Source organism: Sander vitreus, chromosome 20 (assembly GCF_031162955.1).
Source record: "Sander vitreus isolate 19-12246 chromosome 20, sanVit1, whole genome shotgun sequence".
Lineage (NCBI taxonomy): Eukaryota > Metazoa > Chordata > Actinopteri > Perciformes > Percidae > Sander > Sander vitreus.
In genome coordinates this window covers 18,320,803-18,334,806 of record NC_135874.1, presented here as the reverse complement: position 1 = coordinate 18,334,806, position 14,004 = coordinate 18,320,803, and the positions used below count along the sequence as shown (strand labels likewise).

General features: G+C 40.4%; 1 protein-coding gene across 1 annotated transcript; it reads right to left on the bottom strand.

Annotated features, from left to right (window-relative positions):
• Positions 1–3,040: 3,040 nt before the first annotated feature.
• On the bottom strand, positions 3,041–6,483 carry LOC144535369 (protein L-Myc-1b-like). Its single transcript, XM_078277806.1, has 3 exons — positions 6,226–6,483; positions 5,090–5,718; positions 3,041–4,363 (listed from the first exon to the last, which is right to left on the bottom strand). The coding sequence occupies exons 2-3, from the start codon at positions 5,631–5,633 to the stop codon at positions 3,777–3,779; spliced, it is 1,131 nt and encodes a 376-aa protein (XP_078133932.1). The 5' UTR covers positions 5,634–5,718; positions 6,226–6,483; the 3' UTR covers positions 3,041–3,776.
• Positions 6,484–14,004: the final 7,521 nt, after the last annotated feature.

Below are 14,004 nucleotides of genomic sequence, written 5' to 3'. Positions count from 1 at the left end.
GGGTATGAGCATGTGTGTGAATGTGATCACACGTGCACTTCAGAAGTCACGGCTCAGTGTGGGCGTTGCATGAACTTGAGAGCAGAAAACTGGTCTTGCAAGATAACCGTCAGAACAGAGCAGAGCATCCCACAGGAATAAGAGATCCTCTTACTTCATTATTTCCTTCAGGGAAAACCCTGTTTTAAGAGCGCCATAATCACTGAGTGCTTATTGTCAACATATGTACACTGCAGCTGATGTTGAAAACGTAATACAAATATTGGTGTTTTTTAATATTTAAACTGCAACTGAACAATTACAGTTTGTATGTTAGGCATTTTGAAAACAAGCCTGTTTATTTTAGTTGCTGAAAAAGTGACAACATGGAGATCTTGCCCCAATAATCAGCAATATTCTCATTTGCATCTCACTAAATACCTTGCATGTTGGTGTTGGATAAATGCATTGTCCAGATATGAACCAGCAACTACTCTAACAGTACAGTAATTGTTGTTTGCTGTGACAACTTCATCAAGTTCACTCAGGTTGGCATTACCTGATATATCGTTGGACTTGTTTTTAGTCTACAAAGGAAATGTAAGAACTACAAAGAACTAAGTTCTGAATAAATATTAAAGAAATTTCTTATCAAATGTAGCAAAGTCAATATTGTTGCAAAGAGCTCAGTCATCTATAATGTGTACCTGAGAGTCAGTTAACTCCATCAACCTCCTGAGACCAAATTCTGGTTTTGTAAAGGAAACATTCAGCTGTGCCAGAAAAAAAGTCCCCTCAGGGCTGACAACAGGTCCCAGACAGTGAACACAAACAGGTGAAACAACAAGCTATCCCGGCCATAACAAAGGCAAGTAGGTGTGAGACGGTTGGAGTTCAGGGTGTGCCTGGCTCATCTGTCAGACTTTACTTGAACAAAATGGTTGCTTTGAGTTTACTAAACAAATGACAGGCCGTCAAACTTAGTCATTCAGGCTTGCAGAGACTCATCGTTGTGGTCATCGATGGGGCAGCAGCATCGCACAGAAACTCATTTTATGCAAGAAATGACTATGTGTTCGTTATATTTATACAAAATGAATTCCACAAACGCAGCAGATAGGAGTTTGTTTTCCTGCTCAAATTCCTAACAAATTTCTCCCAATAAAGGCTTGCTACAATCAAAACTTTGCCTTTTTTCAGTCCAATACAGTTTTGGTAATCAGGTGTGAGGATACTCATTATTTTCTCGATTAAAGCTATAGTGTGTAGTTTCTGCTGCCCCCATGGGGAATTCTAAGAATTAGAGCCCTCCATGACCGTGCACTGCCCCGTCCCCCCCACGCAGTTGCTAGTAGCCAAGGAGGACACGGAGGATTTAAAAAACATGATGGACTCTTCAGAAGAGGTAATTATGTTCACTCGAGTTTCTGCGAGGGAAAGTCACCGGACGCCACAATCTTTTGAACACATCCATACTGAGAAACATAGACATAAACATAGTTTTGTGGCGCTGAAAGTCTTAATTAGCTTTGTAGCAACTCATTTTGCAATGGCTTGAATGTAACAGACGTTCATTAACATCGTAAAAGTTATGCACTAAAGCTTTAAGATTAAGCTATACTTTATAACTCTGTTATACTGCATCTCACCTACATAGTATGGCAGTGGCTGAGTGCCAATTTAAGCAAATTGGCAGTAGCCAAGTAGTATATTAAATGTAAGCTATTGAAATTGACCGCGAGTGATTTAAATCAATGTCACGTTCAGGGGCCATACAAAGTGTTTCTGAGGGCCACCATTGGCTGGCAGGCCGCACTTTGAGGATCTATAGATTAGAGTCTCAGGTTACTGTTTAACACTTTACTGGGCATCTGCTTCTAAACACAACTGTCAATTTATCAAAAATGGAGAAAAAAAACTCAATGAAATCTATCTTTACAAGACCCCTTTGTTCTACTCTACTTACACAAGTAGCTCTCTGGGAGACAGCAGCTGCATGTAGGAGTCCAACAGGCACCCAACACTCACCAATTACATGGACCACTAAGCAATTGACAAACAACAGGGTAGAAAAAGGCAGGCCACATAATGATGGTAGGAGGATACAAGAGGGTAATGTCATCCAATAATGTAGAAATTATTGAGAGACTTTCACTTTTATCCATTTACAGGCCATTCTACACTTATGAAGCAGTGCAGCTCTCCAACTGCAAACCTGCGTGAATAGCTGCACTGGATCCAAGTAGCAGTCCACACAAACTCTGTCTCCAAACCACTGGGGACTGTTCTAAAGATACAGCTTGTACGTGTATGAGTGTAACCTAGTTCAGAGCACATCAGGTGCCGAGCATGCAGCAGCCACTGCAAGGAGAGGATCTGCAACAGTATCACACGCACTCAAGGGCAAATCTCAAGGATAAACCCAGTGTAACCTTCTGTAGACCAGCAGCTGGTGCACAAGGCAAGCTCCTTTGACAAAGTGACAGAGGGGAGGAAATCAAGCAGTTGTTTTTTTATCTGCCCTTATTTACAGCTGATTTGTTGGTATTAGGTTTGTTTCTGAAAAGGAAATACCACAGCAGCATGTGGTGGATCTTACCCACGCAGTGTGAAGCACAGGATTAATCTGTCATTTGTTGCTGCTGCATCAAACCTTTAAATCAAGGGATCACTTTGGTGCAGGGTTTCTTAAGGTTGCCACAGAAACTAATAGAAGCTGTGATAAAAATTTTGAGAGGGGCACAGAACTAATTTGATGGCAAGGTCAAAATGTTACTGGATATTCATTTTACAGAGGAATACGGACACAGAGTTATAAGTAATTAATAAAGTAGCCTGCACAGCACCAAATCAGACAGTGTACCGGCTGCACGGCAGTGACAAAGAAAGAAAACAAAAACTCTGACACTTACACATAAGTAATTTTCTCATTAATGAGAAGATTAAATTACTTATCTGTAAGTGCCGGGGGTTTGGCTTTCACAGAGGAATACAGTAACTTGTTTTTTAGCAGTGTATAGCATTGCGTAACATTTGAATAAAAAAAAACAAAGACTTCAGGTTTGTATGCAAATATGGTATAAAAATTTAATGTTGTTAAATGCTGTTGATGTTAGCATGCTTTAAAAATTAACCAAAATCAGGAGAAGCATTGAAATCACAAAGTGACGTGTGGATATAAAGTACAGCAGTGCTACTTATTCATTTTCTGCCCATTTTTCCTATATTTTCTTAACAAAATAATAGAGGATCCTCGATGCCTGGTTGCACATCATAAAGAGGAGCAAAGCTTGTTGACAACTCTTGATTTTGTCTCCTTCTCCAGAAGTGATAAGCTATTATTTACAGAACAATTTGTGCATCAAACACTCGGTTTAGTCATCTAAACCAAACAAACCAGGGACTGGCTCATTCACTCATATGTACACAGAAAGGCATTCACACTGTGATCACACTGATCAACTATTAACAAAACGTTATTATTTCCCATCACAGCATACCAGGAAATATCTTAGTCATATTTATAAAATCAATTCCATTGCCCCATGTTCAGTACTAAAAATAAAACACAGCACACTTACTGCTCCTCCTCCCCATATCAGGTTCATTGGCCAGCACAGTCAATGCATAGGAACCCCACAGCAATATGAATGTATTCCAAAACAAAATGCACAGCTATTTACATGAAGCATGTTATATAAAAACTGTAGCTTTCCAAAAGTGACAGGTAACTTTAGAGCAAAGTTCCTGCCAGTGAATAACGAGGCAGTTTATTTCGAAAGCACACTGTTTGTGTCTCAAGAGCGCTTCAGTTCAGATAATCTGCGGAGAAGTTGCTGTTGTCGGGTTTTGAGGCGTTTCTTCTCCTGGAGCTGCCGTTTCTCCCTGGTGTGCAGGTCTGCCAGGTACTCCGCCGCGTGGGTCAGGATGGCCACCTTCGGAGTCTTGGCCGAGTCGAGACCAGGGACCTGATCCCGCAGGGCCAGGAAACGGGACCGGAGATCGTTCCGCCTCTTCCTCTCAAGGAAGTTGTGGTTCCGCCTGCGGTCAGTGTCCTCTGCATCCGAGTTTTGAGGACTCTCTGATGGGGAACCAGGCTGGGAGGCACCAGACGACGAGCCCAGCTGCTGACTGGATGCCGTGCATGTACGCTTGCTTTGAGGCTCTTCCTCGTCCTCCTCGTCCTCATCTTCATCCTCAGGTTCTGGTTCGCTGTCTGGGGAGCGGGCAGCATAGTTGTGCTGCTGTCGGTGGACAGACATATGGAAGCGTTTGGGGCATGGGTCGGCCCGCACCGTGATGGTCACTGGTTTTCTGACATTTACCAGCCGCACCCGGTTCTGCTTGCTCTCAACGGTGACCACATCAATTTCCTCTTCATCATCTGTGATCACATATGAACAACTCATCAATACACATAGCAAAACAATGTTTTAAAAGCATGATATTTCAATGCTGTCATTTTACAAGTACTTCACATTCCTGCAAAAGCAGAGGCAAACTGAATCAAATTTTAACTAAACGGACTATAAGGAAGTGCATTCCATTGCCAAGGATGCAAATCACTACTACTTCGATCTGAGGGGGGCAGAGAAGGAGCTGTTAACAGCAGTCCGTGCTAAAGCTCGCAGGAATTTAGGCGTTTTGTCGTTTAGCATTGAGCATTCATCGACTATTTAAATGAGGAGATCTGCTGCCAGTGGGGCACTCCCCGATTTGGGAAATGTGAAAGATTAACTCTCACGGTCTGTCGCTGTGTGTGTAGTAGTAATAAATCATCAGTACTCGGCTACCCCGCCCCTCTACCGCACTCTGGTTGTAATGCAGAGCTAGTGGAAGATATTGAAAGAGGGAAATTCAAGTCAAAGTGAAGGGGGCGCGGTTTTAAAAAGATTGCACGGGTATATTCTGAGCAATGTGGCACTTTGTAAAAGTGAAGGTAAAAATCCAGCTTTAGGGTGACTGACTATGTTGTACTTGATAACCCCTCTGCATCACAGACCACAGTTATGCAACAGCAGCCCAGCTTTCCAAATTACGCATTTAGAGGGCAATATAATCCTGAGGCTGGGGCAGGGTGGGGCAAAATAGAGCATGACTGCTTCCTTACCAGAGGAATCAGAGCGAGACTCGGAGCCAGACGACGCCGGCTTCCTGCAGCTGCTTGCCGGGTAGGCGAGAACAGCCGCGGGGTCGACGCAGTCAGTCGCCGGAGCGGCGATCGGTCCACCGGGAAAGACGCACTGCGCCTTGCTCGGTCTCACGTAGATCTGGGCCACCGGAGAGACACTTGTCTGTGCCGCAGCTGGCACTCTCCCGTTGACCTTCTCCAGCTGCTTGCTGGCAGAGAAACTACTCCACATGCAGTCCTGGATGATGATGGAGCTGAGGTTGCCGAGTAGCTCCTCCGTATTTGGGATTATCTGACCCTCGCACTCCTCCTCCTGACCCAGGACTTTGGACAGCCAGCTGAGCTTGTCTCCCGGCGAGAGGTGCAGAGCACCACCGCTCAGAGTCCGGGTGGGAGACATGGGAGGGGTGGGCAGCAGCTCGAACTTTTTCCATATGTCCTCGCTCGGTGCGGTCGACTTGTAAAAATCCTCCTCTCTGTCGAAATCGTCGAAAAAATAGTGCTGGTAACAGTCGAACGCCATGTTCCCAGTTAATAAAATCCGCTAGAGTTTATTCCCAGAAATGATCAAATGACACTAGTGGCCTCTGAACAACGTCCTGCACGACCTGGGTGTGGGGGGGAAATATCACAGTGATTAGCAATGGTCTTCTTAAAGTAGTTCCCATCAGATTTATGATCACATTTCAAGGGTCCATCTAATGGGCCATTAGGATATCACATCCCTCTAACAGCCTACTTTCTACAAATGGGACCACATACATAATTGATTGCATCTTGCAGATGCTCTCTTTGCAGGGATAGACAAACTGTCCAGGCATACAAGGTTATTACATAATCTAGATATGTATGGGCCTATACAGTAGCCTATACATTTATATAGGCGTCAGTTATGACTCGACACGAGAGAACTACAGACTTAACAGTCTATTCTGCGTAAAAGTAACATGCGTGGCTTCATTTCCTTAAATGTAGGCAACGCTTTGTTCCACAGAGGAGTCATGTAACCAGGCGAAGAAAAAAAAGTGGACTGCTTCACAGTCCCAGCGTGAGTTAACACTCACAGACAGCCCTCTATTTCCTCATTGGAAACACACTAGAATAAGACTACTCACCGGTTCTCCGAAGAAAAAAAATCCCACAGCGAAATTCAGGGCATTGAAAATCCCTCGGCAACCACAGAGCAAAGAGTCCAAGGTTCACGGGGATCAAACGAATACAAGCTGACCGAGTTTTTGCTGGATACAAAGATGCGCTTTTTCGACGCAATCTATAGGCCTACTTTGTTTCAGTTTAACTAGAAAAAAAAAACCGGGGCTCAAACAACAGGCATAAGTTCCGCCCCACAATGTGCGTTTTTTCGCGCCAGTGAGATATCCTGTTATAAAAAAAAGTAGGAGGAGCCTGAAATATCTGCAGCGGTAGATCCGGGTAAGCCCCTTCATTTCCATCAGAGGCGGGGGAGGCGCTCAGCCCCGCCCCGTCTACAACACCAATTATGGTCACAGGTCATCGGCTCTAGATAGATAGATAGATAGATAGATAGATAGATAGATAGATAGATAGATAGATAAATAGATAGATAGATAGATTTGTATTGATCCCATATCAGCACACATACAGAATGTACATGCAATAATAGGATACAATATACATTAAATAATAAATAGGATAGAATACAAGAACAAATATTTAAAATATATACAAGTTAGGAATAAAAAAGTACTAATAGTAGTATTAATCAAGTAGAAGGAGAAAGGAGGTTTTTTTTTGTTACAGTCATGTTTTTTCAGCTGAGAGATTTCCATTTCCATCCAAGTGCCTCCTTTACTTGACTATTATATGCTGGTTTATACTAACTACTACATTTAAGAGCAGAATATTTTACTTTTTACTCTTTACATTTAGTTTGACAGCTTTAATTGCTAGTCACTTTGCATTCTTAGAATTTACAGTCAAGGATGAACTTAATATCAGCTTACTAAATATGAAGCATTGTCATAGATTAAATTACTCAGCAGTATATAAAGTAACATTCAGTTCCACTTTGACCTGCTTCAGCAGTCAAAAAGCTCTGTCACATTAATGCATCACTGATAATGATGCAATAACGATAAAGATATAGAGCCGCAACAATTCATAGATTAACTGAATACAAAATCAATCAGCAACTATAAGTCACTTTTCAATCAAAAACCTCAAATATGTCCTTTCTTTAGCTTCTCAAATGTGAGGATTTTCTGTTTGACTTTGTCAATTATTGATATGTGAAAAAATTATGACCAGAGTAAAATAATAAAATACTCTCTGGGGCCATTTTTCCGCCCAATGAGTATTCTTTTACTTTTAATGGAGTATTTCTACATTGTTGTATTGCTTATTTTACCCAAGTTAAGGATCCATCTCCCACCACTGCATCCCAGCATGAATAACACATGATACTGAATTAATATGTTACCGTAACAGCATAATGCATTGGAGATAGTCTACAAAGTTGTATGTGGTTGACATTGGATGGTGATGGCATGTGGCTATGAGTCGCTCATCAGAATTTGGGAAATCAACTTTCCAGTCTCCTGCCGCCTCAGCCTCCTGCTAACCTCCTGCCGACTCTGCTAGCCTGGCCGGTCAAGTTTTTTTAGATGTAAACACCTGTAGTGGAAAACATGGAGAAACTAGCAAGACCACCTCTGCTTATCTCTCATGACTACAATACACTCATCAGGACAGGGAAAGCTAACATGTCTCAACCTTGAGGCCAAACATTAGTTTTAAGATGATCCTCTTTTCCTTAATCCTGTTAGAATCCATCCAATCCCCCGTTTTCCAACAGTTCTTTTTTAATGTGTCAATTATTACTGATAATAACCAACTGTAGGCACTTATTTGGAAAGGAAGACAAAGCAGCTATAAAGAGAGTTTCTTGACGTTGCATTGGTGTAAAAAGTTGTTGATTTATAGTATGAATCTAATTTGTATTACAATAGATAGGAATTCAATGCAGATAGTTCTCCTCATTTCCATATTCAGTATCTTGGTGTATTCGATTCTAAGCTACAAAAGATTTCCTATGTGAAAGGGTGGAGTGCATCTTTGAATGACCTGCATTTTAACACAAAAGAGCACAACAAGTACGCAAACAGTGGCGACTCAGCTGTCTGCAGGTGGTGGTGAAGTGAGTTATCTTCTTTACAGTTTGAGAAAGCAACTAAGCTAATGTCTTAAACAAACACTACTCCATTGGGTCTTAAATTCTTGTTTACAGGCCATAATAACAGCTCTGCCAGAGAAAGAAAAGACCACCCTTGTAAAATCCATATGCACTCAATGACCTAAAACATGAAATAAGTTAAACCATGATACGACCATATTGAACAAGGAAATGATTAAGTAGACACATGATTTGTCTATTTATTGTCTGGCGTGAACAAGCCCTTTATCCTCACTGGTGAGCAAAAGGTCAAAGTTCTTCAACGTCTCATGAGCAGACACCACCAGGTCAAAATCATATACCACCCGTGGTCCTCGACCTCCTCCCGTCTAACATATTGATCCGTGGGTCTATAGCATGCACGCCTTCTCCTTGATTAAGCATCTCAGTGGACAAAGATAAAAAAAAAACAGTATCTCTGGTCATTTTCAAGCCAAGGTAATGACACTGATTAGTGATGGGTATCTGTTGTCAGTGACAGGTCTGAGGTCATTCCCCTGATTATGGGGCCTCTTCATCTGTGGTGCGTGTTTAAAGTGAACTAAAGGCAGTATCAATCAATATCATAGTAGACACAGACGAGAGGGTCGAGTCTCAAATCTTGTGGTTGACTTAGAATTACTTAATATTCTGCCCAAGACCGAAAAAACAAAAACAAAAATGTTTTGTTTTTTTAAGTGCGCAGGGGAATCATACCTCTATTTTCATGAAAACAAATATACTTTGAGTCAATTCCACAGCAGCCAATCACGTTGCACGACCAGGAGGGAAAGGTGCATTTACACTAGCAGACACACAAAATGACTTGTTTAGGATTCGACCAACCAAATTTGACAAAACTGTCCCCCCGTTCAGTAGTTTGATCATATCACACTATCTTCCTGAGCAGTTTACCTACTTGCCATGATATTGCAGGTGTTTGAATTTCCATTTTCCTGAACACTTTCAGGCCTTCTTGTCCATGTTTTGATGATTTAAAGTTTTTTATGAGCTTGAAAACAGCAGTGGACTAAACAGTCTAACCACAAAGTCCATACAGTAGCTTTTGATCTTATTGCAAGATCTCTTTTAGCAGATAAAGTCTGACAAGTTGCAATGAATTTATAAAGTTCTTACATTTTTATTTTCTTAATCTTTCAATCTCAATTGAAACACAAAGTTTTAGGACTTGGACTTGATTGAGGACTTACCAGTCTTGACTTAGGACTTGACTCAGAATTTCAAAGTTAAGACTCAAGACTTACTTGTGACTTGCATAACAGTGATTTTGACCTACCAATGGCCAGGTAAACCCATATTTTACTTAGAATCTAAAATAAGTTCAAAAAGAGAGATATTCTAGCTAACTTTAAGCTTCACCAATGTGATTTTGGAGATGTTTCACCCACAGAGCAATGATCATAGCCTGTAGATCCTGTAACTTCACATCCCATAATTACACTGCGGACCAACCCTCAAGCTGCTATGTTGGGAGTATTTCATCCCTGCCAAAGAGAAGAAAGAAAAAACGGGTGCCATAATATTCAGATGAGGCCCTCCTCCTCCTCCCTCTCCTCTCTTCTGTTCCATCATTAACACTTGGAGATCTTTTCCTCAGCAGGGACACTGTTGGGGTAACAATGCTTAACACCAACAATAGCCTGCACCCCAAGTCATCTTCCAGCTTAACTTCAAGTACCCGCTTTTGTCCTTTATTGTTGTAATAGCATATGTGTGAGGATGGTAAAAAGTGGGGGCCGGGGGTTGGGATCCACCTCTGCATCGTCCTCGTGTCTACAACACCCACTCAGCTGCCTGAAGAGTACAAGACACAATGCAGTGTAGGAATTTGGATGGTTTATCGGGGACTGTGTGTGGAATTGTCCCCATGTGCTATACAAGGGGGCGTCCTCCTTTTCCCCACGACCTCTGAGACACAGGGACCCCCTAACCCTGACCTTCTCCACCCATCTAAAAAAAAAAAATACAATCTGTAAAAGTAGAACTAGTCACCCGGAGCACAGTGAAAAGTCATGCAGATGAGAAAGACAACGTGAATAATTCACACAAATGTTATTGCTCCCCAGGGATGTAACACACCGTATTCTTACACCCCCCTTCCTAAAATACTACAAGAGTGTGAGCAGCAGGGTGCCAGCTTTATCTGCTAACAGCATTTCACAAACCAAAGAGCTATATCTAGCAATGCATGCATTATATCAAGCTTCCACCGATGATGTTATCACTTGTCGTTTCATTTCCTCCAAAGTTTCTTACACTACTACAATGTTTGCTGATGAAAGTGTGAGGTTTACATCATATGGCTCCATGGATAACATGGTAGGGTCATACTTTACATATGTTAAAATGTAGTGAGTACATTATGTGAAATACTAACATGATTAGTTGGGGAGCCACATCCTTGAATGCAACCACAGCCTCACTGCAGCACACGTGGACTAAGTTAGGCTGCCACCTGGTGTTTGCAATGTGTAAATAACTTATTTAGGAACAGATCTTTTTACTCACATACTGTTAAACAGCCCAGTGGTAGAGGACGTGTCTGGATTCTTTACTTTAGTAAAAGTGGAATTAAAGCAAGTTAAAAGCCTTGCATTCAAAATAGGGAATGGTACAGAAGTATTATCAGCAAAAGTCAAATTGCAGAAAAATGGCCTCTGTGAGTGTTATTGTATTATCATTGCTGATCATGATCATTATAATTGTAGTGGAAATAGCATTTATCTAAAACAATGCATCATATTTTATGTTTATTGATGACCATGAGTTTCTTTATGTGAAATCTTAATCAGTAAATTAAGTAACCATGCCACTTGTAGTTGAGTTAAAAGTACAATATTCCCTTTAAATGAAGGAAAATAGAAGTAGGCCTATAAAGTAGAATAAAATGGAAATAATCAAGTAAATACTCAAGGTACAAGTATCCTAGAATTATACTTTGCAGTACTAAATGTACATTCAGCCACTGGACCGGCCTGACCCACAATGCCAATGTAACAAGACAGGGAGAAAGATAACATTCAAGGAGTGATCATGACATACCACACTCCAAAAAAACACACAATGATTGACAGACTTCTGCAGACTGCCAATGCTGACAATATAATGGACAGAATTACAGATTTTCATATCCATTATATCTGAGAGATCTGTTGCAATGGGCTCCACCACCAGTTCCCAATGGTCACACAAAATCAGATTTTTAAGAGGTAGAGCATCCACATGTTCTGGAAATCCCTGTTACTAAAAACGCTGTGATCAAGATCAGCCTTCAGTATTGTGCACTGTTACTACTGTTTGATATGTTTAAATGTTTGTTTTTAATAAACGTGAATGTGCATCACACAGATGATTGAGATTTGTGTCTAATCAGCTATTCCAATTACAGTCTCAGAAAATGTTACATTGATGTCCAGTAGATGGCGCCCTGGTGTAAATTTTCACCTGTAAAATTACCAAAGGCCTCCAGAAAGAAAAGGAAAGTACATTTACTCAAGGGGCTACTGTACTTAAGAATTTTGTGGTACTGACTTAGTGTGAGTATTTCCATTGTATGATATATTAGAGCTCTACATTACTTTCACTCCACTTCATTTATCTGTCAGCTAAGTTAGCTTACTACTTACTTTCCAGATTAAGAGTTTACATACAAATCTGAAATATTATAAAGATATTATGAGCAGCACCTCAGTGATGCTGAAACCCATCGATATCAATGACCTCCTAGCAGGATGTTTGGATGAAAAGGCTTTGGACTCCTGTTCAGGCCTCTAACAGCACAACCGTTCTTAAACAAAAAGACTACAACTGTAAAACTGCCTCCAGGTCTGTCAAACACACACACTGTGTCCGGTATTTGATCTGATGAACATACACTAGGCGCTGCCCAACCCTCCCTAATGGATATTTACGTCAGGCGCTGCAAGAATAAGGCTGAGAAAACCATTAAAGATCCAAACCACCTGGGTAACAGCCTGTTCTTTACTTTTAATTAAGTCAAATTTTTAATACAGGACTTTTGCTTGTGAAGCATTTGTACATTGTGTTATTTAAGTCCACCTACACACCGGGCCAATATACATACATATATGTATAGGTTACTTCTTTATCTTTGAATTTGAATTCTGTAGATTTCTTTTTAGTAATTTGTGACATATTGAACCTTTTGAATCCACAAATCAATACAGTACTGCATAAGTGATAAGTGATGGATGTTTTCCCAAACACTTTGTTTTGTTACTGTTATATTTAAAAGCCTAACTTTTGCTGATTAGAGGCCACTGTGGTCAAAAGACAATAACAGGATAACAATAAATGCACAAGTAGAGAAGAAGTAGACTCAATAATGTCAATAACATAGCAATCTCTACCTAAAATTTACATTTAACATTAGCAAACATTAGCCACCATAAACTGTAAAGCTGTAGCAGCAAATCCTCTGAGTGTATCAAGCTGGGCAAGGGTGTTTTATGAAGTCATCTTTTCATGTGTAAGAGAACAATTGAGTTAATTCTTATTTTAAAAGAAACATATTGTGACTTTGTTGTCATAGAACGTAATGAGAGTTTAGTCATTTAAAAAAAAAAAATCCAATTCCATTTGAGTAAAAATGGAGATGTTAAATCACCCTATTATGAATATCAAATTTAAATGTGCTGAAAGTTACAAATATGGAGAAGTTTTTGTGTGTGATATGATTTAGCTGTAAAAATTATGAAAGGCATCAGAGATCAAACTAGATTTTAACTGTACAATTAAATGAAGTAAAGCCAGATGTCTGTGACTTATTTGGAGCCTATCTGTACTGTAACTTTACAAAATTACACTTTATCAAAACAAAAGCTTTGGTTAAAAAGTAAGTAAAAGTATTAACCCTAAGTGCTCAGTTAGTCATTTACAGTAAGTGTAAAGGTTTGATGTACTTTCACCCTTGCTGGGAACAAATCTGCAGGATTAAGATGTTTACGGTTATTGTATGTCACAAGACCAAGGTCCCCCTTAGCTCTTTGTTTCACTGTAACTGGGTCAATACACAACAAGGGGAAAACCCGAGAGTAATAAAAGAAGACCTGCAGTGTCTTCATAAAAGCTACAAACTAGTGTAGAGAATTTTTTGTGTCTTTAGAAAATGATGCCTGTCTGGCATCAATCCAGTCTGATAGTGACGGAGATGGTTAACAGTTTTTATCTTTATTTTTTATATAAAGTCATGAACTTGAGTCACACTTCTTCTCGATTCCCCCACAGCTTTGTTTTTTTCCTCTCTGTTGCATTTTGATACACTAACACACACACAAATACAACACAAACACACACACACACGATACAACTATACACACACACACACACACACACACACACACACACACACGCACGCACGCACACACACACACACACACACACACACACACACTCAGCTGCGTTTCCTTATCTGTTCTGTTTCATGTTTGTGTGTAAATAGAGAAAAGGGTGTGTTTGTGTATTTGTAGATTGGGGAAACCAGAAGAACAATGAATCATAGGAAAATAGGCAAATAAAATGCTACACTAAATAGCCAGGGGATTGTGTAAAATAAATTCCCAATTAACCTACTTACTAAAGAAAAAAATACTGCTTTACTGAAAACTGTTATTGTATCAGATGCTGTGGCATTACAAACTTGCCTGCAAACTTGTTTTAGCAT